General features: G+C 42.8%; 1 protein-coding gene across 2 annotated transcripts in view; it reads left to right on the forward strand.

Annotated features, from left to right (window-relative positions):
• The window catches only part of ATP9B (ATPase phospholipid transporting 9B), a 360,476-nt gene that overhangs the window by 39,574 nt on the left and 293,570 nt on the right, over nucleotides 1-27,332 (forward strand). For both annotated transcript variants that reach the window (XM_083187774.1, XM_083187775.1), the window contains exon 2: nucleotides 6,066-6,233. In XM_083187774.1, the coding sequence (XP_083043900.1) occupies nucleotides 6,066-6,233 (168 nt within the window). The remainder of the gene's footprint in view (nucleotides 1-6,065; nucleotides 6,234-27,332) is intronic.

The raw sequence follows: 27,332 nt of genomic DNA on the forward strand, positions 1-27,332 counted from the left end.
CATGAGGTCAACCACTATTGGTTGACAGTTTAAAGGTCAATAGGGTCCAACGGTTGACATGGTCAAAAGGTCCATATGCATTTTTTTTTTAAACTTTGCGCCAACAGGCGATATCTCATACTCTACAATCCACTACAGCATGGAGGGAGAATATAATAGTGTTCCGAGCGCACCGAGGCCAAAGCATGGCGAGTGTAGCGAGCCGTGTGAGGGGGCGCGGTACACTTAGACAGTGTCCATGTTGACCTATGTCGACAAAGACAACAAAAAAACTTAAAACACTCATGTCGACCATTTCACTGTCGACCTTTGGACCCTGTCGACCATTAGTGGTCACCCATATGACTGTAGACCTAGACATTGTAGATCTAAAATACCATAACCCTCCAGATCCACCTATGGGTCAGATGTAATGTGGTGCAAGTTCTTACATACTCAGAGGTTTCTTTTTTTTTAAAGGAGCATTCATTTACAAGGCAAAACCATGACACACTTGCGCTTTCCATAAGGTGTGCACATGTCAGGAGGTTTGTTTTCATTATAAGGGGCATGGCCTGATGGTAAGACCCTTTTCCATCACTCTTAAAACAGAAATGGAGGCTAAAGGTGTTTCATTTAGCAAAATTAGGAGCCATAAATACCCAAACTAGCAAAGTGTGGGCCCAGTTAGACTTCACATACTAAAGATGCACAGAGAGAACACTGGCAACAAATACTTGGTTAGAAGTAAATAATAATATGATAAATCTCCCATTTTCTGCTACACTGATGCACAGTGACACCTGGGCCACGAATATGACAGTCACAACTGCACTGAGGTGGGCGGGCTGCATAGTGTGAAACAGAGCCCAGACTTAGATACTGACAGCAAGCCTAGAGCCTGCAGTGATATCACTGCCCACCTCCAACCCACCACCAGGCCTGGGTCCATCACCCTGGGCATCAGGTCCTGCTCTCATGTACTCAGTCTTAGCTTTCAACCTCTGCAATGAGCTCTGATTGCTGGGCATCCTTTTCATCACTGCATCATGTTACAGCTAGCTTTGTTTCACAATCGGGCAGGGGAACAAGTGCTGCTTCTGCTGGTACCGGAGTTTCACTGTCACCTCCCCTGCCGAGGTCAGTGCAGTCTTGGGGTACCTCCATAACCCTTTATCAATATTGTTGCCAAAGGACTACAACTACATCAGTAATTTTTTATTGTCATTTTGCTGTACAGCTGTAGAAATTCAGATTTTGTGGCCATTTGCAACATCAGATCTTGTAATTCATTACATCTTGTAATACTGGAGTACTGCAGCCACAGGGAAACATATTTTCTTTGACACTATGAAGGCGATGTGACCGATAAAATTATAATTACAGGGTGCATATTTACATTTTAAATTGGGCAGAGTGCTGAGCCACACTAAAAGAACTACATGTGAATCGGACTGCATGCTTTACTGTTATTTTTGCATGATTCAGAGGTAAATATAATAGTGTTCAAGCATATGGAGAGTCTGCCCAATGTTTTAAAGGTGCTTTATTTTAAAAGACACATCAACCTGGTTTTGTAATTTTATTATTTTCCCCTTAAAACATTAAACAGATTCACAGAGAAGTTGGTAATGCCTGCAAGTCACAGTCTTTTACATTTTCTTAGTCATGTGAGTAATGGGTTCATACAATTGGGCTCTTTCAGCTTTGTGAATGCAGTAAAACTGACATTGTGTCCATAGTTTTTGCTACACTGTAAATGTTTGTGAACTGTCAGAACTTTAACTTTAAGTGCAGTATTCAACTGTACGGCGAGTGCAGGGCAGTGTACGCTGTTTTGTGTTACACCTGCGTACTTCCACCATCCTCTGTCTGCCGCCAGCCCTCCCTTTCACCCTATTCAGCTCGAAAATGTTCAATACCGGCGCACACAGCAGCAGGCGGACGGAGGCAGGCAGGATGAGGTGCTGGCAGGGAGGGGGAGCGGCAGCCGGCGCAGAGGATCCAGCAGCTAAGTTCCTGCAGACCTCCGGCTTCTGCTCTCGGCTAATCTACTAATAATCACCAGTGCGGTGATTGTTAAAATAGATGTTCACGCTGGGGCTGCAGAGAGGAGCTGGAGGTCTAATCTCCCTTATTAAGGGAAGGTGACAGAGAGTAAAGCTGCAATATTGGAAGAGATGCAAAAATGTATCTCTTTCAATATTGGCTTAATCAATATTGTATGGATCACATCATGGTGATGCAGTTTTTTTTACCCTCCATGTTGCATTTGAGTGACATGCTCTCTGCCTGGGGGTTATGCTCACTGCCAGGGGTTAACATGCTCTCTGCCAAGGATTAACTCCATAGGAGATACAGGGAATTACATGCAGAGTAGGGGGAGAGAAGTGGTACTGTTCTGCTGCCTTCGTGCTGGGTATTCATCTCTATTGTGTTAGGACACCCCTGCATTAATTATATCCTGCAGGGGATAGGAGATGGTCCTTTCTGCTCGTCAGTGCGGCCGGTAGAGAAATGGGAAGGGAGGGAGCAGGACTGCCTAAGGGGGCCGATTGCCCCTTTCGCCCCATCCATCCCTGTGTTAACCTGACCTCCAGCCTCTCTCTGCAGCCCCAGCGCTGACATCTATTTTAACAATCAGAAAGCTTCCTGATTATATGTGTGTGTGTGTGTGTGTGTGTATGTATGCATAAAATAACGTGTATCAATGCAGGTCTTTCTGAAGTAATGAGAGTATGTCTAGGTAAAAGTATAATGCAATGACAACAGTGTCCATCATAACGCCACACCAGTTTGCACTATCCTCTTTCATATGACATTAGAACACATACTTGACATGCACCGTATTTTGCTAAACGCTTATTCCAGGTCTCTCTCGTTGACAAATGATCTTCCTAGAAGATTCCATTGAACAAACCAGCTGTGTCATAGCTACAGTAGAACATAACAAGATACCCATGGCCCCCACACACACCAGATACTAAGGTCTTACAGGCATGACCTCACAACAGAGGCGGATTTAGACTTCATGGTGCCCAAGCAAGTCCCCAGTTGGGGCCCTCCTTCCATAAACAGTGCTAATTGTGTGCCCCCAGTGTCTCGCTGACCTGAATCCTACACAGTTGCACATTCCCCACTACACAAGATCAATGCACTACATCCCCCATATGTTTAAAATACTTTGCTGTACTAGATCACCACACTATATCCCCTATATGCTGCATTACATCACTACAATACAGTGCATCATTGCTCTACTTGACTGCACTACATCCCCGTATACACTGCACTACATAGCTGTGCTACGTCACTTAACCACAACCCGCTAAATCATCACTATATTACCCATCCAGCACAACACAATGAAGAGCAGGAGAGGAGACAGGGCGTCCTCCTGCAGCTGTCCAGAATTAATGCGCTGAAAGTCTGCTGGGGCCTGGAACTAAAAATCCATTCATTAAACAGCCAGTTGTGGGCCCCATTAGACCCGTCGGCTCTAAGCGGCTATTTTCATGACGTAGTAATACATCTGCTACGGCCTCATGTGGCTTCTTCAGTCAGTATGATAAAGCATGGGTATCCCTAAAGTCTACACTGCGAGTGAGCCATGAGAACTGGGTATGGGTCTATACCTATATCTACAAGTCAAACACACAGTACTCTAGACAAGTGTTTGTTTCTCAGGATAGTACCTTCATGCTGTGAGTTTTGATGTGTTCTTTTCTGGTATTTTATTTAGTTTGTTTTTAGTACTTTCCTTTTAGAAAAGTTTCTTACATTATACTTAATTGCTTGACGCCTTGATTGTCCATGAGTGACAAACCAATTAAGTGTGCAAGACACACATTACAAAGAAAATTAGACTTTGTCCTCATCTCAGCTATGAAAAATCCATTATTCATCGTCTTATTGTTTTTAAATACAGAGGTAAAATTTTACCACACAAAAGGAAAATTGCTTTTGAAATAGAATAAATTGCATGCTAGTTCAAAGGCTGCATTTTGAAGTCGATGATGCTAAACATGATGATGCTTTGCATGTATTATTGTGCACAATAGAATGCAGCTGTAAATTTAAGAGCATATCTCACAAAATAGAATATCCTGTAATTGTGTGCGGCGTTTATACCCCCCCCCCCCCCCCCCCGACGAAAAGACATATATTCATATATATATATATATATATTATATATATATTGTTAACATCTGTTGACATATAAGGATTTCATAGTGTCGTACAATTATAGAAAAAGTATATAAAGACGGTGCTGTTATAAAACTGTAAAGTTCCAGACAAAACTAAGAAATGTAATTGTTTGGGATACTAATAATATAATTATAAAAATCATCATCATTTCATTTATATAGTGCTTTTCCCCCGCAGGACTTTTCGCTTTACTTACATGAAAAAAATACATTAAATTGCTCGTCGCTATACTTACATGAAAAATATGCTACTTTGTTTAAAGGCATTACTGCAAATTGAAAAACATACAGGAATAATTAAAAACTAACCAAAAGAGCATAATATGCATACTGCAGGCTAGTTGCAGACATCTCAGGTAATAACTGCTATGGGTTATATACTCCACCCATGGATGGTAACAGATGAGGCAGGCATGTTGGGAGTCCGACAATATTTATACTGTTTGAGATCAGCCATATGCAGACCCAAGGCATATATGGGAAAACTGATGTGTGTAATAGAAGGCTATATATACTGTATGAATAGATGCACATGTAACACATCCTGCCCACTAGGAACCATACGAATAAGCCATCTAGGTTGCTACACAGGTCTGTTGTCAAATTCATAATTATGTAAAATACCAATTAAAACAACTTTACTTTATGGTATCGGATCTGTACCAGTCGCAAACGTGCGAGTTTTATATTCAGTGTATGTCCGAAACACTTGCACCAAATCAGGCCATAAGCACAAAAATGTGTTTCTTTAGGGTTTTCAAAATAAAAAAATCCAATTGTTAGATTTATTTTAAAAGAAAAATAACTCTATAATACTATAGGTATACATTTGCTGGTACTTGTTTCCTAGCACGGCCACACCGATTTACATCGGGGTGGTCGTGTCGGAAAAATCGCGTCCATTGCATGCGATTTGGTCGCATCGCATGCGATCGATGCGACCGACCCGATTTTTTGATTGAATCAAATGTAAATCGGGTCCCTGGGACCCGATTTTACATTGGATTCAATGTAAAATATTCCCTAGACCCCCAAATTTTACGACGTAAACCCCACCCCACGATAGACGCCAACCCGAAGCGTGGCAAGCGCAGCGAGCCCGCGAGGGGCGGCGGTGCGCGTCCTCCGACCTTTTCATTCCCCTACTATCCATGTCGGTGTGGAGTTGAGAATATATAGTGTGGCGAGCCACCGAGCCCGAAGCGTGGCGAGCGCACGCGTATAACTTCACAGGTATACGCGTCCCCTCGCTGCGCTCGCCACGCTTCGGGCTCGGTGGCTCGCTGCGCTTGCCACACTATATATTCTCAGCTCCACGCCGACGTGGATAGTAGGGGAATGAAAAAGTCGGAGGACGCGCACCGCCGCCCCTCGCCGGCTCGCTGCGCTCGCCATGCTTCGGGTTGGCATCTATCGTGGGGTGACGACGGGGCCATCTATAATGTGAAATGGGTCATATTGGCCCATTTCACATTTTTCACATTTTTTTCAATGTGAGATGGACTTAATCAAGTCCATCTCATCTTGTGCCATTATAATGGCACAAGACCGATGCGATCCTCACGATTTCAATGTTAAAAAATATTTTAACATTGAAGCCTATGGCAAAATCGGGGGCATCGCGTCGGTCGCATCGGGACCAATGTTAATGGTCCCGACCGACGCGATGCCCCCGATTTTGTACCTTTGCCGGCAAAATGGACCTGATTTCAAAGGAAATCGGGTCCATCGTGGGGATCGTGTACCTTAACTTAAAGGTACACGATCCCCACGATTGTGGCCGTAGATATATCTGTTAGTATTAGTTAGTGTTAGTAATACTTTCATGTTCGCTATATTCTAATAAAAATTATTATAATGATATCTGTGTTTTTCAAGGTATCAAGATGAAGCTTCCCCTTTAGATGAAATGCCACTAATGATGTCAGAAGAAGGGTTTGAGAATGATGAAAATGATTACCACACCTTGCCAAGAGCCAGAATAACGCGTCGAAAGAGAGGACTGGAATGGTTCATATGTGGAGGGTGGAAATTCTTGTGCACCAGGTTTGTATTTGTAATGTTACAACTGTTGAGCTGCAGTACATCATCTTCTGGTTACTGTTTGGGGTATAACCAATGCTTTTTAGCAAACTGTGACAGCGAGCAGTGCCGATAGCTCACCGTCACAGCTCGCGGGTCAGTATTCAACTGCCCCCCCTGCACTTGGGATTTTCCAGCGAGATGGAAATGGCGAGTGCGGCGGTCAAAACGTCGAGGCTCGCAGTTAAATGCAGCAGGCTTGGAAACTTCCGGTTCCGGCAGCGGTATGAACAGCCGCACGTGAGAAGCGCTCCGCTGCTGACCGGCTCACGATCACCTTTTACTAGGCTTTTAAGCCTCCAAACGACCCGCAATCACCTCACTGCCTGAGCCCGGAGACCCCCGGCCCCGCATGGATAGAATCCTGGAGGACATGCCAGGTTCCCGCTCCCGTACCGCCAGAACTAAAACGCCAGCCTCTGCCACTCCCAAGATGGCGACCGCAGCTGAACACACGCGGACGGAGGAATTGAAAACGGCCCCTCTGCCTCCTAGAGCCAAGCCGTCCTCACCCACAACTGCTACCAGCCGCACGATGAATGCCCAGCAAGCCTCCCCAGGGACAGGCAATAAGGTAACCCCGCACACAGACGACCCAGTCACATACGGGGAGATGGTGGGAGCGATAAGGGCTGCAATAGCCCCCCTGCTAGATGCCCAGACTGACAAGATTAACTCGCAACTAGCACAGCTGCACCAAAGAACTGCGGAGGTAGAGCACAGAGTGGGGGAATGCTTCCAAGACATAGCAGAAATAAAGCCCATGATGAAGCAACACTCCTCAGACCTAATGTATCTGTACACCAAAGTGCAAGACTTGGAAAACAGATCTAGGAGACAGAACCTCCGCATAATTGGCTTACCAGAGACACTAAAGGGAAATGATCTTTTCCAATTTATCAAAAATAAACTGCCTGAAATGCTTCACATCCAAGACAGATGCTCAGACATGGTGGTGGAGCGTGCACACAGGCTGGGCCCACTGCGCCCACAGGAGGGCGCCAGACCCAGGGCAGTCATCTTCAAGACGCTCAATTATCTCCACAAAGAGCTTATTTGGACAATGTCCCGCAGACACAGAGATCTCACCTGGGAGGGCCACCGTATCCTCATATTCCAGGTCTATACTGCAGAGTTGATGAAACAAAGAAAAGAATTCTCGCCTGTCTGCTCACGTCTCATCAAACTCGAAAGGAAATTTGCCTTGATGTACCCTGCGAGACTTAGGATCTACGATGGCACTGATTATAAGGACTTTGTCGGCACGTGATGCAGAACTTTTTCTGAGAGAGGAACACATTCGAGACCACGGCCACCCCCAGATGTCGGACTGTGACTAACCCCCTTACCACACCTAACGACAGAGGGTACCCGAACACAACCAAGCTTGGCCGTCCACGTGGACACTGCCGGGAAATGTTTTTCCCCTCACCCCCTACCCATGCTAAAATTGCTGTCCGGCCACTGTTCCAGAAGAAACACGCAGTTGAGATCTTCTACCGTCGGATCAGGTTTTGGGGTGTATTGTTAAGCTAATGTTCCAACGGTTATAACTTGTTTTAAGTTTTATATAGTCACATAACATAAGTGAGCTGGTAGGCGTAGGAGCCTATACAGCACAGACGCAGGGAGAGATGAGCTTATCTCCCCCAAATGTTAAAGGAAGCAGGCCACTATGGCTACTAAGTTTTGATTTTATTTTCTCCCCCCCCCCCTACCCCCTGTTATCATCCAACCTCCCCTCCAAACCCCCCAGGGAAAGAGAGCATTTCATCCCGCACATCTAAGATGTAATCTAATTTTGAATGTTGCAACCTTAGTAAATATGTACCTAGCGATCTTCACGTATGGCACTTAAAATAGGTAGCTGGAATGTGGGAGGAATCAACTCCCCAGTGAAAAGAAAGAGAATACTGGTGTACTTAAACAGGCTACAATTAGATATAGTATGTATTCAAGAATCACATTTGGTACCACAGGAAGTTGTTAAATTGAATATGTTGAAGTGGAAAGTGCTAGCCTCATCCTCTCACAACTCGAAATCTAGAGGTGTGGTAATTATAGCAAAGCAGAACATAGATTTAGAAATATTGAAAACTGTTGCGGACCCACAAGGACGCTTTGTATTATGCCACCTGAAATATGAACAGCAGGAATTTATCTGTCTCAATGTGTATGCCCCAAACCAATACTCCAACCCCTTTTTCAGACAGCTAATATCGGTATCATCCCCCTTCCATCACCTCCCAATGATACTATGCGGGGACTTAAATCTTGTTTCCTCCAACGCCTTAGATAAGCAAGCACATCACACCCCATCACGTAAACTCCCTAAATTCGGCATCCCAAAATTATGTGAACACCTACAACTGATAGACGCCTGGAGGGTCTCACACCCCACAGAGCAAAATTTCTCCTGTCTAGCTGCAGCCACCAATAGAATGTCTAGGATTGATTACATCTTGCTCTCCCACTTCTTGTTTCCCAAGGTAGAATATGCAGAAATGGCCCCAATCCTTCTCTCTGACCATGCAGTAGTTCACATTAAAATACACTTTACCAATAATCAGACCCCAACAACAGCATGGAGGTGCCCACCTGCCCTAGCGTCATCCGTACATCTGAGAGACGCAGTAACAACTGCTTGGGACAATTATGCCAAAGAAAATAGAGAAACAGAGGAGGCGGACCCCCTGCTGTTCTGGAAGGCGTCCAAACCTACAATTAGAGGAGAAATTATCTCCCACATGGCTTTCATAAAAAAGAAAGCAAAGCGGGAGCAATTACAAGCTCAACTAACGCTTACTGAGGCCTTCCGGGATTACAGGACCTTCCCCTCCCCCTCGACTAGAGCTACATACCTAGATGCAAAGAGGACCTATGAGGCCTCGATAGAAAAATCTGAGTCTATTTACTCCTTCGCTAAACGAGCTAGGTTCCATAGATTTGGAAACAAATCTAGCAAATTACTTTCCTCGCTCCTACAAGGCCAAAGACCCCCGGCAACAATACGCCCCCTACGCAAAGCAGACAATTCCTACACTACAACAAACCCCCAGACAGCACAGGTCCTTTGCGACTTTTACACCAATCTATATTCGGCACCAGAATCAGATTCCACAAACTCCCAAGAATTCTGGGAAACCATAACAACCCCCCAAATAACAGAGGAAGACTCACACCTCCTCACCCAAAGCATCACACCACAAGAGGTTGCAAAAGCCCTTTCGGATCTAAAGGCAGGTAAAGCACCTGGCCCGGATGGCCTCACCCCGGACTATTACAAATTACTAGCTCCTAAATTAATCCCAATTCTCACCAAAGCTTTTAATAAAATTCTAACGACAAATGAGATGCCCAACCACTTTAATTCAGCTATACTCAAGAGTGATCCCGAAGCCAGGTAGAGACCTGGCTCTGCCCAGCTCCTACAGACCAATCTCTTTATTAAATATTGATTATAAGCTACTTATGAAAATCATGGCAGAACGTCTTAAATTGATTCTACCCAAAATAATCCACATAGATCAGACAGGTTTTGTCATGGGAAGAAGCTCCACAATAAATATAAGACGAGTCCTGTCGACAATTCATGCTACCCAGTGTGCTATGTCGGAGGACCCAAAAGCGATACTATCACTTGACGCAGAAAAAGCCTTCGATATGGTACACTGGGAGCACTTGCACAATACATTGCGAAGATTTGCCTTCCCAGAAACATTCACTCAGTTCCTATCAACGGTATATGAGGGAGCATCCTCACGAATCATATGCAATAGCTTACTATCAGACCTCTATCACCACTGCTGTTCGCCCTGGCCTTGGAACCACTAGCTATTCACTTAAGGTAATCCCCGGAATTCCAAGGAATCCAGATCCGTAGCGTAGATCTTCGAGTTTCGTTATTTGCAGACGACATGCTCTTATTCTTGTCCCACCCACAACATGCAATACCGAAAATCTTCCAAATATTACAGAAGTTTGGCAGTTTCTCGGGCTACAAAGTGAATATAGACAAATCCGAATTATTACCCTTAAAAGGCCCCCCACCCACATTCCCACCAGATGATATTCTAAATTCCATCAAAATCCAAAAATCCCACATAAAATACTTAGGCATTCAGATCCCGAACAAGCTCACAGACTTATACAAAAAAACTACTCCTTGATCATACCCAAAATGGTGAAAACCCTCACAGACTGGACCTCTTTACCCCTCTCCCTTCTAGGAAGGGTTGAAGTGGTGAAAACAGTTATATTTCCCAGGATAATGTACCCCATGCAAATGCTACCCTTAAAAATTGCACCTACAGACATTAAGACCTTAAACCAAGCCTGCTCCAAGTTTATATGGAATGGAAAAAAAACAAAAATAGCCTGGGCCAAACTCAGCCTTTCAAAGGCGGATGGAGGTCTTGGTCTACCAGATATAAACGCCTATTCCTGCTCCCTGTTAGCCCGTGTGGCATTAGGCTGGCTACAGGACTCTAACTCTTTTTCCCTATGTGAACTGGACAAGGCTGCCCTCTTCCCATATTCACCCAAAGCACTCATCCATACACCAAAAAATAAAATACCCTTACAACTATACAAGAACCCATTGTTTCAAGACATCCACAAGGCTTGGCACCTGACATGCAGAGAAATAGGAATAGACCCTCAGAACACGGAATGGATGCCAATCTGCGGAAACCCTCTTTTCCCCCCAGGAGTAAAAAACTCAGCCTTTACCAGACTTGAAAGGAAAGGTCTAAAATTAATCTCCCAAGTGTTTGACCTGGGAGGGAAAATCCTACCCTTCTCTGCCCTTAGAGATAACTATGGCCTCCCTTCTAATGCCCTATTCCCAATAATACAAATCCAACACTTTGTGCAATCTCTTTCTACCCACAATATAATATCCTCATCCCACTCTATATTGACTTCTTGGATCAGCAAACTCCAAGCTGGTACCTTTAAATCAAAACTCATATACAAAGAATTACAAGAAAAATCTTTATTAACAACACAAGAAAAGACAAAGACAGCATGGGCGCAGGATATCCCCTTGATCCAGGCCACTGATATATACAAATATTACGAATCCACAATGAAGATCCTCCAGGCTTCGGCCTTACAAGAAACACACTACAAAACAATTCACAGAGCCTTCATTTCACAAAAGCAAAGAAGTTACTTCGACCCTTCTGAGACTGGAAAATGCCTTAAATGCGGCTACCACTCCGGTACTTTGTTCCATAACTTCTGGACCTGTGGACACATTAAGAAGTTCTGGTATAAAATCTTGCATTATATAGAAAGACACTTTTCATTAAAACTAAAACTCTTACCCACACCAATACTCTTCTTAAACTTTGATGAATGGCTTCTTACTGACAATCAAACCTATCTAATACCATTCCTAACAATTTTGTTCACGGTGGCAAAGAAAACTATACTGAAGTCATGGATTACACACCGCAAACCAAATCTATCTGATTTGGAGGAGATGCTGAACAGTTACATGACTTGTGATAGATATAACAATATCCACGCTACCCAATCCCTAACAAAAAGTTTCCTGATAAAATGGAAACCCTATATCAAAATTAGCCCAATTGCCACCCAGGACAAAATTTTAGAATCCCTTGACCTATTCTCACAACTGAAATAACTAGCAAAAATATGCAGAGAACATAACCCCCCCCCCCCCCCAAGGAAACCATACATAGATAACTCACACATTCCTCCCCTCTCGCTAACTTTCAGACGATTTATACTTCTATATATTAGACCTTAAATTGAATGCTCTTAATCCCCACCCCCTCAGCCCCCCTTCTCCTCCCTCAGGAATACCTCAGACCCACCCAGACTCACACCAGGCGTAGAGTACTTACCTTTGTAGCTTTGTTACTTCAATAACCCGGCCCACAAAACTAGCATCGAAGTACCTATATGACACCAGAGCTCCCGGACAACTCTTAGAGCCAAGAAGATATAGGTAACTCAGACCAAGGAAGGGGTCGCATTGTTGCGTAAGCCAGCAGGCTGGCATACAGAACCGAGAGCTCACGCCCCCTGGGCCCTGAAAGGGCGCTTCACCGCAGCAATGTCGGCTTTCTCCCCATTGATGTATGTTTTTCTTTGTACTCATGTCTTAAATACATGTCCTGTTGACAAGTTCAAATAAGTTTTGAGATGTCCTGTATAATTTGAGATGTCATGTATGTTTCGATATATGTTTTGTATGTTTAATTATGGAAAAAATACAAAATCCAATAAAAATATTTTGAAAAAAAAAAAAATGCAGCAGGCTTGCTGCATTAGCGGTGAACCTTGCCGTTCAGGAGAATCTCACTAGCCCTGCTGCTGCTCTACATCCTGGACTGGATCTTCCACATTCACCTCATGTGGAAGTATGCTGTCCCTGACACTCTATACATGAGTTGTATCTATTAACGAGACTCATACTATCATTTGCGTTTAATTATAAGTACATTTTAACTCTATTCACCTTCTATGTACTCCCCCTTTGTATGCACACACCAGCTGCATTCTTATTTTCCAGTGGTCAAAGCCATGCAGTAGCTCATCTCTCAGTAGCTCATGTCTCAAAAGCTCCGGTGGTTTTTTCTTTACCTTAGTAACTGATATAACAACAGAATACCTTGAGTACAATTAATATGGCTTTGAATTTAGATTTACTTTAATGTGATTTCTTCTTTATTAGATATGATGGTGGTTATCAGTGTATGGACTGGTGTTTTGTCTCGAGATAGTACTGGAATATCCATGCTTCATATTCCATGTCCCAAAATGTCTGTGCAAATATTTGCTTTCGATTTTCTTTCTGCTGGGCACTGTGAAGCTTTAGATCCATATTGGCACAAACTTTTGTCATTTTAAGATCTGGATGCAAAACGTACCTAACCGTTTTTGTTGATCTTACCATATCTGATATAATTCATATTGGTGGTTAGATTGGACAATGTTTCAAAAATGTTCTCATTTTTGTTTGATATTAATGTGGAAGGTCTTCTTTATCTTCGATATCCTCAGTAAATCTTTTGTGACATTCAAACACTTGTGTGCTTTATACACTATCTGCCCCATATGCCTCTGTTAGTATACAGAAAGATTCAGTGGGAATTTATGTTCAATTTAACTAAAAATGAAAAGTTAACACGTACTTTAGCCTGAAGAAAAATGTAATGCATTTGAAACATTGATGCTAGCTGGCTTTTCACGTGTTCTTGAAAAAAGAGGCTACGAGTTCGTCACCTCTAGATCGTCTATGTTACCATTTGTGAAGGCACCAGACAAATTTTGAATTGATGTTTGGATTGCCGGACCTGCTCTATGTATGTTATAATTATATATTGTGTTTTTTTGTTTGTTTGTTTCTTCAAGACATGACAACTTAAGTGGAGGGTTAAAGTGATTTTATCCCTACACCTATATGGTTATGTCTTGAAAAAGGGCTAATGATAATGCAACTATGATTATGGGCCATGGAAGCGCAATGGGACAAGCTTCAAAATCATTTGCTCCAACCCCTCTGTATGTCACTGATGCAGATAGATATTTTTTTAAAGAACTTTTTACACATTTTGCAAAATCCAGAAAACGTTTGTGTTATCCAGACTCTTATATCATAGTGTGAAACTGATTATGTAAGTTATTTATGCAAATATGTCCTGCCATACTAAATATTAAAGTTCATTTTTTAAACATGTAAAACCATCCTTCACAATATTGTTCTAAAAATATATTCTGGGATATCATGTCACTTGCAAGGAAAACAAGTTTCACATCTCCGAGAAAAGGGAACTGTGCAGTAGGTGAATTCTGTTCACATGGAGAGGTGACACAATATGCAGCATGATAGCTGTAGGTGAGCTGTTCCTTTTCTAAACATGTTGTGCAGTCATCCTTTACATAAAATGTCCAAACTTCCCATTTGTCCTGATTTTTTTTTTCCTGTTGCACTGAAATTGCTTTCTGTTACATTGAAATTCCATTCAAGTCTGTGAAATTATAATGCACACAAATCAATACAGAGGACTACTTTGGTTGGATTGATTTCTTTCTCATGAGATTTACATTCCACTTGTTATCAAAAACACATTGTCCCTATGAAAATGGTTCCATTGAATGGCATTTCCATATGAAGTGAAAGGGATATCAAATGCTCGGATTAATCTCAGTACTGAGATGCCCTGTACACTTTCAATTAATCTGCAACACATTTGTTATGCAGAAGCATGGGAAAATGCTGATCTTTTAAGAAAGACATGACTACACTGTTGCTTTTGGCTTGATTACTACAGCTACCTGTAGAGTGCAATAATTACAGTATGGTTTTGCAGTAGAAAAACAGTTGCTGCTGCTCAAACCTTGATAAGAAATGTGTGATCTGTGCTACAGAAGGAAAGCATTATGTGTATCTTTTCAGTAATAAAGACACACTATGCTAACGGAGGTGGACTGACAAAAGGCTTTCTTTGCTATGTATTTTATATTCACATGCCAAGCTGCTTTCTGATAACACTGTAGTAGGGAAGCCAATCCCTGGGCATTTTTTTTTCAAACTGTCGATTTGATACCCGAGATTGGCTTCCTTAAGATAAAAATACTCCGGCCGCCCTGCATATTTACTTACATAGGCAGGTGCGGCTTGCGGGAGGGGGGAGGTTTGGGGGTGCAGGCGGTGTGGCTGTTGGTGAGGGCAGGCGGTGCGGCTGGGGGCTGATTGGCCTGCACAGCATGATCTCTGAGTTGTCACACTGAACATAGCCGCACAGCCGTGGACGGGAGAAGCCGGGCAGCATCTGATTATCCAGCCGATCCCAGAATTGTCCACTCTACACTCTAGTGTTGTCATTGGGGCAGAGCGATATTTTTCTAGAACAGAACAGTACAGTACAGAATAGAGTTTTGTTTGTCCGATATTTATCAAGAAGTATGGTTATGTGATTTGCGTAGAATAAAAACTAATGGTATCTCTTCACTGCTCAAGTCAGCATTTGACATGAATGTTTTTTTTTTATCCTAATCCCATACAATGTAATTGGAAAATATGTACGATTAACATAGTTATATTTTGTTTTAGTTTTACAGGGTTTTTTTTTGATTCATAGAAAAAGTATATTTTGCATGGACAAACACACCTTTTAGGGGGGTAATTAATGCCTTGGTGAATTCTTCGACCGTCAAAAAATTGTCACTTTTCGTCATTTTTGAGCAAATTTACATTCTAGCTATTCAATTAAAGTGCGAGATCTGTAGAAAAATAAAGTAAAACTGATCTGGTGAAACATATCTAAAAACAGGCTGAAAATGGCCTCAATTGTATAATAAAGTTCTTTTTTTTTTTTTCAGCCGATTGCCCCTCTGTGTTGTTAACCCCTTCCCGACATTTGACGTACATTTACGTCATGGCCGGGATGTACTTCCCGACACATGGCGTAAATGTACGTCATGGCTTTAAACTGTCACCGCGTCTATAGACGCGGTGACAGTTTAAACATGTCTGCTGTCCCTGACAGCAGACATGTCCCTGCATGCCCAGGGGGGCTGCGATGCCGCCCCCCCATCGGCGATCGCTGTGATTGGCTGTTTAGTGTGAACAGCCAATTACAGCGTTTTCTGTGTCACCGGCGAATAACGTTCGCCGGTGACACAGGGATCGGTGGTGATTGGTGCTGTAAAGTACAGCACCAATCACCACGGGGTGTAAGGGTGACACTGGTGTCACCCCACCTCACCCAACCCGCCCCCAAAGGCCGTGATTGGTTCGTCGGACCGACGAACCAATCACAGCCATGGAGGGTGATTTAAACTAACGGTGACTGCACTGCAGACGCCATTCCGGTCTGGAATAGCGTGCAGTGCGGTCACCGTGCCTATCTGCCGCGATATACTGACCTGATCCTTGCAAACACTTACCTGATCACTGCTTGTAGCGTTCCTGGATCTTGTTACTTCTTGTGACTTCCTGTGTTGTGCTGTGCTGTGTTGTGCTGCTGTGCTGCTGCAGTGTGTTCGAGTTATAGAGAGAGAGAGATAGAGATAGATAGAGAGGGCTAGTGACAGAGAGTGCTATATTTTGTGCTGCTGCAGTGTGATAGAGTTATAGATAGAGAGATAGAGAGAGATAGAGAGAGATAGAGAGATAGTGACAGATTGTGCAATATATTTTTTTATATATATACAGCTGTACTGCGTGTGCAACTGACTGCTGCCCCCCCCCTTTTGTGCTGATCAGTATAAATTAACTGATCAGCAACTTTTTGGGGGCGCAGGGTTTTTTTTTTTATATATATATACCTGTCAGTGCTGCTGCTGCAGTGTCATAGAGTGATAGATAGTGAGAGATAGAGAGATAGTGATAGAAAGTGCTATATTTTGTGTCTGCTGCCCCCCTTTTGTGCACCCCCAGCAACTTTTTGGGGGTGCAGGGGTTATTTTTTATATATATAACTGTCAGTGCTGCTGCTGCAGTGTCATAGAGTGATAGATAGAGAGAGATAGAGAGAGATAGTGATAGAGAGTGCTATATTTTGTGTCGGCTGCCCCCCTTTTGTGCACCCCCAGCAACTTTTTGGGGGTGCAGGGGTTATTTTTTATATATATAACTGTCAGTGCTGCTGCTGCAGTGTCATAGAGTGATAGAGAGTGATAGAGAGTGATAGAGAGTGATAGAGAGTGATAGAGAGTGATAGATAGTGATAGATAGTGATAGATAGTGTGAGATAGTGAGAGATAGAGAGAGATAGAGAGAGATAGAGAGAGTGACAGAGAGTGATAGAGAGTGCTATATTTTGTGTCTGCTGCCCCCCCCTTTTGTGCTGATCACTATATCTGAGGTGATCAGCAACTTTTTGGGGGTGCAGAGGTTTTTTTTTTATATATACCTGCCAGTTGCACTGTCAGTTGCACCAAAGGTTGTGCACCTGCTGCCCCTCACTGGTAATCAGTGTCGCATCACTGATCACCTTTTTTTTTTTTTTGAGGGTGCTGTGGGGTCTTTTTTTAAATTTTTTTGATCAAATTCCTGTTGCCTTTGAGCGCTGTTCAGTGACGGACGTTACTGACCAACATCTGTGCTCAATTTTTGGCGCAGGACCTTTTTTTTTTTTTTTCTGCACTACATACACACTACACACTACATACTACATTGAAATAAAGTTTGTACCCCCCCTACACTATACACGTGTTGAAACATTTCACTACCAGAAACACAAAAATAAAAATGGCATCCCAAATGTCATCCCAAATGTCATCCCAGTCATCCAGAAGAATGTATTCAGCGGAGGAGGCATATGCCATGCTTGCCTCTGACTCTGACACAGCCAGTGAGGCAAGCGGGGAATTTGAAGGATTCATCTTAAGCTCCTCTTCCTCCTCTAGTGATGAGGGACCCCCTCAAAGACGCCCCCGTAGAGCAGCTGAGACCCCCCCCCAATAATTGATCTCGTATGGACCCCACCACCAGACAATTTTGAGCCCCAGGTTCCTGAGTTTTTGGCCATCCCAGGAATCCAATTTGATTCCACAGGTCTCAGAGAAATTGACTTTTTCAAATTATTTTTCTCTGATGATTTTATAAATTTAATGGTGGACCAAACTAATTTATATGCCCAGCAGTTTATTGCTCAAAACCCCACGTCATCATTTGCTAGGTGGACCCCTGTAGATGCAGTAGAGATGATGACGTTTTGGGGTCTGGTGTTTCATATGGCATAGTAAAAAAGCCAGAAATTAGGCAATATTGGAGTACAGATGTTCTGTACAGCACCCCACTTTACCGTATGGCCATGACCCGGACTCGTTTTGAGTTAATCCTTAAATTTTTGCATTACAACGATAATGCACAGTGCCCACCCAGAGATGATCCCACCTTTGACCGGCTATTCAAAGTCAGGCCGGTCATTGATCACTTCAGTGCCAAATTTGAAGAGATGTACATCCCAGATAAATTCATTTGCATAGACGAGTCCCTTATACATTTTAAAGGAAGGGTTAAATTCCGCCAGTACCTTCCCAGTAAGAGGGCAAGGTATGGCATAAAAATGTATAAGCTGTGTGAAAGCACCTCAGGGTACACCCACAGGTTTAGGGTATATGAAGGGAAGGATTCAAGAATTGAACCGCCAGAATGCCCCCCCTCCCTCGTAGGTGTTAATGGAAAAATTGTCTGGGATTTAGTGCACCCCTTCCTGGATAAAGGTTATCACCTCTATGTGGATAACTTTTACACCAGCATCCCCCTGTTTAAGGCCCTTGGTTCAAGAGGTACAGCAGCTTGCGGTACTGTGCGCAAGAACCAAAGAGGCCTCCCAAAAACGCACATTGCCCAAGTAATGAGAAGGGGTGAAAGCAGGGGAATATGCACCGAAAATATGTTGTTGGTCATATATAAGGAAAAGAGGGATGTCCTTATACTGACAACAATTCACGGAGACAGTACCACCTCCGTCCCTGTACGAGGTACCAGTACCCACACCTCAAAACCTAATTGTATCCTGGATTACAATAGGTACATGGGCGGAGTGGATCTTTCAGATCAGGTACTGAAGCCGTACAGTGCCCTGCGGAAAACAAAAATCTGGTACAAGAAGCTGGCCGTGTATATCATCCAGATGGCACTGTATAACGCTTACGTGCTATTCCGTTCTACCAGCCAGAGGGGGACATTTATGCACTTTCAAGAGGAAGTCATAAAGGGCCTAATATTTGGGAACCAGCAGGCAGAGGGCCCCAGTACTTCTAGTACCGGCCCCCCGTATTGTACCAGGGCAGCATTTTCCTGATGAAATCCCCTCCACTGGAAAAAAGGGCAGGACACAAAAAAGGTGCAAAGTTTGCTATAAAAAGGGAATAAGAAAGCAAACTATTTTCCAGTGTGACACTTGCCCCGACAAACCCGGCCTATGTATAAAGGAGTGTTTTAAAATATACCACACATCTATGGATTATTAGGTTCATAATTTCACCGTGCTTCGGGGGTCTTGCTAATGCCACATAGCACCCACCATTCATTCCACCAGAATCTGAGCCGCAAAATCCAAAAATCACTCCTTCCCTTCTGAGTTCTGCCATGCACCCAACTGGTATTTTTTGGTCACATGTGAGGCATTGCCGTACTCGGGAGAAATTGGGGCACAGATTTTGGGGTGCTTTTTCTCCTTCATACCTTCTGAAAATGAAAAATTTTGAGCCAGAACTGCATTTTTATGTAAAAAAAATGTAATTTTTCATTTTCACTGCCCAGTTGTATCAAAATTGGTGAAACCCCTGGGGGTTTGAAATGTACACTATACCCCTAGATGAATTCCCTGAGGGGTGTAGTTTGCAAAATTGGTGCTTTGGGGGTCTTGCTAATGCGACATAGCACCCACCAACATTCCACCAGAATCTGTGCTGCAAAATCCAAATATCACTCCTTCCCTTCTGAGTCCTGCCATTTTTTGGTCACACATGAAGCATTGCCGTTATTGGGGAGAAATTGGGGCACAGATTTTGGGGTGCTTTGTCTCCTTCATACCTTATGAAAATGAAAAATTTTGAGCCAGAACTGCATTTTTGTGTAAAAAAATGTAATTTTTCATTTTCACTGCCCAGTTGTACCACAATTGGTGAAACCCCTGGGGGTTTGAAATGTACACTATACCCCTAGTTGAATTCCCTGAGGGGTGTAGTTTGCAAAATGGGGTCACTTGTGGGGGGGTTCCACTGTATTGGTGCTTCGGGGGTCTTGCTAATGCGACATAGCACCCACCAACATTCCACCAGAATCTGTGCTGCAAAATCCAAATATCACTCCTTCCCTTCTGAGTCCTGCCATGCACCCAACTGGTATTTTTTGGTCACATGTGAGGCATTGCCATACTCGGGAGAAATTGGGGCACAGATTTTAGGGTGCTTTGTCTCCTTCATACCTTATGAAAATGAAAAATTTTGAGCCAGAACTGCACTTTTGTGTAAAAAAATGTAATTTTTCATTTTCACTGCCCAGTTGTACCACAATTGGTGAAACCCCTGGGGGTTTGAAATGTACACTATACCCCTAGTTGAATTCCCTGAGGGGTGTAGTTTGCAAAATGGGGTCACTTGTGGGGGGGTTCCACTGTATTGGTGCTTCGGGGGTCTTGCTAATGCGACATAGCACCCACCAAAATTCCACCAGAATCTGAGCTGCAAAATCCAAAAATCACTCCTTCCCTTCTGAGTCCTGCCATGCACCCAACAGGTATTTTTTGGTCACATGTGAGGCATTGCCATACTCGGGAGAAATTGGGGCACAGATTTTGGGGTGCTTTGTCTCCTTCATTCCTTGTGAAAATGAAAAATTTTGAGCCAGAACTGCATTTTTGTGTAAAAAATGTAATTTTTCATTTGCACAGCCCAGTTGTATCAAAATTGGTGAAACCCCTGGGGGTTTGAAATGTACACTATACCCCTAGATGAATTCCCTGAGGGGTGTAGTTTGCAAAATGGGTCACTTGTGGGGGGGTTCCACTGTATTGGTGCTTCGGGGGTCTTGCTAATGCAACATAGCACCCACCAACATTCCACCAGAATCTGAGCTGCAAAATCCAAAAATCACTCCTTCCCTTCTGAGTCCTGCCATGCACCCAAATGGTATTTTTTGGTCACATGTGAGGCATTGCCGTACTCGGGAGAAATTGGGGCACAGATTTTGGGGTGCTTTGTCTCCTTCATTCCTTGTGAAAATGAAAAATTTTGAGCCAGAACTGCATTTTTGTGTAAAAAAATGTAATTTTTCATTTTCACTGCCCAGTTGTACCACAATTGGTGAAACCCCTGGGGGTTTGAAATGTACATTATACCCCTAGATGAATTCCCAGAGGGGTGTAGTTTGCAAAATGGGGTCACTTTTGGGGGGCTTCCACTGTATTGGTGCTTCGGGGGTCTTGCTAATGCGACATAGCACCCACCAAAATTCCACCAGAATCTGAGCTGCAAAATCCAAAAATCACTCCTTCCCTTCTGAGTCCTGCCATGCACCCAACTGGTATTTTTTGGTCACATGTGAGGCATTGCCATACTCGGGAGAAATTGGGGCACAGATTTTGGGGTGCTTTGTCTCCTTCACTCCTTGTGAAAATGAAAAATTTTGAGCCAGAACTGCATTTTTGTGTAAAAAATGTAATTTTTCATTTGCACAGCCCAGTTGTATCAAAATTGGTGAAACCCCTGGGGGTTTGAAATGTACACTCTACCCCTAGATGAATTCCCTGAGGGGTGTAGTTTGCAAAATGGGGTCACTTGTGGGGGGTTCCACTGTATTGGTGCTTCGGGGGTCTTGCTAATGCAACATAGCACCCACCAACATTCCACCAGAATCTGAGCTGCAAAATCCAAAAATCACTCCTTCCCTTCTGAGTCCTGCGATGCACCCAAATGATATTTTTTGGTCACATGTGAGGCATTGCCGTACTCGGGAGAAATTGCGGCACAGATTTTGGGGTGCTTTGTCTCCTTCATTCCTTGTGAAAATGAAAAATTTGGAGCCAGAACTGCATTTTTGTGTAAAAAAAATAATTTTTCATTTTCACTGCCCAGTTGTACCACAATTGGTGAAACCCCTGGGGGTTTGAAATGTACACTATACCCCTAGATGAATTCCCTGAGGGGTGTAGTTTGCAAAATGGGGTCACTTGTGGGGGGGTTCCTAACTTTTAGCATCTTATGGTGCCTAGAAACCTACATGGTGCCTAAAAAATAATCTCATAAAAAGGAGGCTCCAAAATCATGTAGGTGCTCCTTCTATTATGAAGCCTGTGGTTTGGTCAACGTGCACACTAGGGCCACATATAGGATATTTATGAAAACAAAAGAATTGGGGGAATAAATTTTTAGTCACATTTCTCTAGTAAAATCTACTGTGTTCCTTAGAAAAATGTAATAAAATTGCAAATCTGCAAAAAAAATGAAATTTTGAAATTTCACCTATACTTTGTTTTAATTCCTGTGAAACACCTAAAGGGTTAACAAACTTCCAAAATGCTGTTTTGAATACTGTGAGGGGTGCAGTTTTTGAAAAGGCATCATTTATCGGGGTGTCCCACATACAAGTCCCTCAAAGTCACATCAGAACTGAACTGGTCCCTAAAAAAATCAGTGTTTGAAATTTTCTTGAAAATTTGAAAATTTGCTATTCATATTGTAAGCCTCCTAGTGTCCAAAAAAATTAAAAGGAAGTTGAAATAATGATGGAAACATAAAGTAGACATATGGTCTATGTTAGTTATTAACTATTTTGAGTGGTATGATTATTTGTCTCACAAGCAGAAAATTTAACATTTTGCAAATTGCTAAATTTTCCATTTTTTTACGACATTTTGGTATTTTTCACAAAAAAACACAGACTGTATCGACCCAAATTTACCACTAATTTGAAGTACAATGTGTCACGAGAAAACAATCTCAAAATCACTGGGATAAGTAAAAGCAAAAAAAAGTTATCCCCACTTAAGTGATACATGTCAGATTTGAAAAAAAGGGCTCTGTCAGGAAGGCAAAAACATGCTGTGTCAGGAAGGGGTTAACATTCGGTATCCAGATGGCTGACCGACAATGTCTAGGTCAACAACATGGGGTTGACATAGTCAGAAGGTCGACACAAGGAATAGGTGGATGTGGCTATAGTCGACACCGGAAATAGTCAATGAGTTCTTAAGGAATTATTTTATTTTTTAAAATGTTAAACTTTACCATCCGCGTGCACTCTGATAGGGATCGGTAGCAGAGCGAGGTACCTTGTCAGAGCATGGCGAGCAAATTGGCACCCTAGCTTGGGGGTCCATGTGCTCAGGTGTCAACATTAACACCATCAAAAATGAAAAATTTAGGTTGAGCCTTTCACGAGTCCACCTTTTCCATGTCGACCTTTTGCTCATGTCAACCTTTTTCTGGTGTTGACCTTTTGGGATTGACATTTGAATTTTGTGGTCTCACATTGATTTGCAGGGTAGTATTTTCAAAGGACATTGGTCTCAGGGAACCATGCATTGCATTTTTCTGCATGCTTCGGGACATGTTCCAATGGTGATTGTCAAATTTGGTTTTCATTTACAGGTATTTTTGTGAATTTTTAATCCTGGTCCCCTGTCCTTGATGATTATATGGTACAGGCTGTAGAACCTCCATAACTATAAATGTAATTGGTTATAGAGATTAGTGTTTTTTATTTCCAGTGTCCAAAATTATACATCTGCCCTTTAAAGAATTGTAAAAACTATGAAGGATCATGTAATATGCATGCTTTTGTAGCCATGACTATAGCCATCACTCTTCGTGAAATATAGGTGATAATTGACCAACAGCCAAACAATGTGGCTTATGTCAATTCTTATGTAATCAATAGAATACGAGTAAACAGATGTTTAGAGTTCTGAAACAAAGGGCTCAGGTAATAATAAGCCCTATTCTCAGGAGCTGTACGAGAGCATGTGCTAAAAGAACAAACCTTTACAGAGTAATCAATTATGGTAACCAAACAAAAGATGTAAAAAAAATTAAGAAAACAATATAAGGTCAAACAAATTCAGTCATAACAAGAAGGTTAATCATAGTGAGAAATTCCTCAGTGTGAAGGTAGCAGGGAAGATATATAATTCAAAACCCGTTTTACCGCATCCAAGTAAAAGTGGATGTTCTGTAGGTGTGAAACTGTTGTCATTAAGTCATGGTTTGATTTTTACAGTACTAATATGCTGTTGGCAGTATGAGGGTTGGGAGTAAAGGACCACATACACTACTGCAATTTTGGGCCGATTTCAAACAATTCCGACGGATTGGGACAATAAATCAGGTGAAATAAACCCAAATCGTATGTGTTTTTTCATCCCATGCAATGCGCTGTCCCGTGTGCAAGCAGGTATGAGCTCTGACTCTGACCCCCTTCGTGGTGGTAGGGAATGGGGTCTCATGCAATATATCAGATGTGAAAGGACCGCATGCGATCCTGCTGCTTGGTAAGGTCTCGGGTGGGTCAAGGGTGATCGGATGGCCATACACTTCCACAAAACATCACGGTAGTGTATGGCTAGCTTAACAGTATGAAATGTAAGTGTACATATGCAATGTTAATAAAATCCAAACATACCCATTTGTCTCAAAATAATGCAGGATTTTTATTTTGGATTGTGGTCTCCCAAAAAAGTTAATGCTTTGGAGTGTGGTTTTGGGCACACTGATTTTAACCTGGATAAATTTAGGGTTTGGTCAAATTTTGTATTAGTTATGTTTCCGGAATATGAATGATGTGCATATTAAATAAAACTAGATAATAGACACTCACAATGATGGCTTATGCAATGTACTTTCACTTTGAGCTGTGCCAGTTTTTAGCCCCCAAATTCCCACCCCACACCATGTGCCTATCTGCTCCTACCTCCAATATTTGTCTTCACAGCTGCCTATCTCAGTGTTCATTCTAGCACCCGCCATATTGAAAAACCATACAGTTCCTCTTCCCTTCCTGCGGTGTCGCTGTCTGCTGTGGTGTTTCTAGCACAGGTCTGGTTTGCATATCAGTGCTGATATACAGACCACATTGTGCTAAACGCACCACAGCAGACAGTGACACCCCAGGCAGGGAAGAGGACTGCATGGGTTTTCAAATATGGCGGGTGCTAGAATGAACACTATATCTCCATATCCAGCAAGTTTAAAAACAGCTTATTTTCCCTGCAAAAATTGCTATCGATTTCTGTTATGACATCTTTTAACACACAAAAGAGTAATTTTGGACTATTGAGTGGCTTCTAGAGGTGTCAGTGGCAGCACTTCACCTCATACAGGTGAGGAGTAGTCAGCATCCAACTCCGTATTGGGCCCTACATGGAGGGACCCCGTTACCCTTGACAGACCCCAGCCCTATGAACAGACCCCTTACCAATTAGCTGATTTCCATTGCAATACTCCCCTGCCATAGACTACTGAGGATATGCGCTAGTGAGATGGGAGTGGCTGCAGCCACCCCTCTCTTGAACCGGCCCTGTGCATCAAACATCCCTTTGTCTGGAAAACCACAACAAAAATATTGTCAGTCCGACACTACATTTAGTGACTGAGGGAACGTTGTGTTGTGTCCACTTATCCTTCTAGTATACAAGGTAGTTAATCTTAATCTAATTAGTTAGTTGTTAGTATATATACAAGTAGAACATTTTGTGGGGATCTAATTGGTATAAGACCCTCTCACTGACTCCGCTGCAAGTGCTCAATGGGATTAGCCATCCCAATGGTAGGAAGAAAAGAAGAAGAAAAAGAACAGAAGAGCACTGCGTCTGGAGTTAAATTAATTATTCAATAATTAGATAAATGAGAGTAGGTTGTATTTATTTTTTATTTTAAGTGTAAATGGGTAGTTGCTTTCTCACAAATACAACTGAAACCCGGTGTGATCCATAAATAGATTTTATTAAAAAGCAAAACAAATATATATATATATATATATATATATATATATATATATATATATATATATATATATATATATATATATATATTGGAATACAATACTGCCGGCACTCCAACTGCGATGAATCAACGTGCCCCGGTGCCAGAAAGAGATAATATACAATCCAATGAATCCCAAGCAGTGGGATAAGAACGGCACTCGGAGATATTCAACTTTTGAAAAAAGTGTATTCACAGCATCACAGGTACAGGTACAGGTAACGTTTCGGGGGACAAACCCCTTCCTCAGACCCTCCTACAGCAAGTTATACACATGAAAGGTACAGACTTTATACCTTACCTGCAGCTGCCGCGCTCCCCAGCATGTCCTCGCCGCGTCAGACGCTCCCGGAAGTGGTCACAACACACTTCCGCCTCAGGACGCCCTGTGCGTTGCTCAGCAACGCTCAGTTTGCGTTCCACTGGGCAGGAAGTGTGCGCTCCATCATCACAGGCAGCGACCTGACAGGCCCAGACACAGCATGGGAGACCGCTGACAGCCAGGAAAAAGCATAAACATATACAAAGAAAACGGCCAGCATCCATAGGACAAGGGGAACCGCTGGTTACCTCACAATGCGGCACCGTCATAGACCAGTGTTTGGTACTCACCACACGGGGACCACCAACCCCTGATCAAGATATGCCGCTCTGTAAGTCCCCGCAGACCCCAATCATCATGGATGATATGACCTAAAAAAGGAAAAGAAAAAACAATTAAATAAACATAGGAGTAAAAATAAACACAACAAAACAGAAAAAAACGGCATAATGTAAGGCATATAATTAAGCAATCATGATAAACACTGAAACAATCATATGAGACTGTTCAGGTTGATCTTCTCGTTGAGACCACCAGGCTGAATAGTACCCAACCTGAAGATCCACTTAGATTCGAGTAACAGTAATTTTTTGGCTCTATTGCCGCCACGCAATGACTCAGGGACATGGTCAATCATGAAATACTTCAAGGAACTCAGAGGATGACCCATGCTTTTGAAATGGCGGGCCACCGGCTGGTCCACATCTCTACCCGCAATGGATAGACCAATGGCAGACCGGTGTAAGCCCATCCTTTCACGAAAGCTCCTGGTCGTTTGCCCTACATAATGTAGATTGCATGGGCAAAGGATGATATAAACCACATAGCTGGATTTACAATGAAGCACGTGCCTAATTTCAAACTGTTTGTTTGAATGTGGGTGTTTAAAGGTACGGCACTTAATGAGGTGGTTACAGGTGGTACAGGAAAGACAGCTATAGCAGCCAGGGGGTTTAAAAGAGATATTAGTGGGTTTAGGTAAGCCTCGACCGGTAATATCCGTATGCATGAGGCGATCTTTTAAATTTGCACCCCTTTTGAATGCTGCTAGTGGCCTAAGTGAACGAAGACCAGGTAAATCCTGGTCAGTCTTAACTATTGGCCACAATGCGTTGGTAGCATGTCTAATAACAGGACTGGCGGTGGAAAAGGTACTGGTCCATGGCAAGATGGATGATGTACCTCTATCTTTGGGGACAAAAAGTTGGGTTCTCGGAAGATGAAGAACCTTTTGCTTCTGCTCCTCCAAGGTTGTGGGATCATATCCT

This window comes from Crinia signifera, chromosome 5 (assembly GCF_055691185.1).
Source record: "Crinia signifera chromosome 5, ASM5569118v1, whole genome shotgun sequence".
In the NCBI taxonomy this organism is placed as follows: Eukaryota; Metazoa; Chordata; class Amphibia; order Anura; family Myobatrachidae; genus Crinia; species Crinia signifera.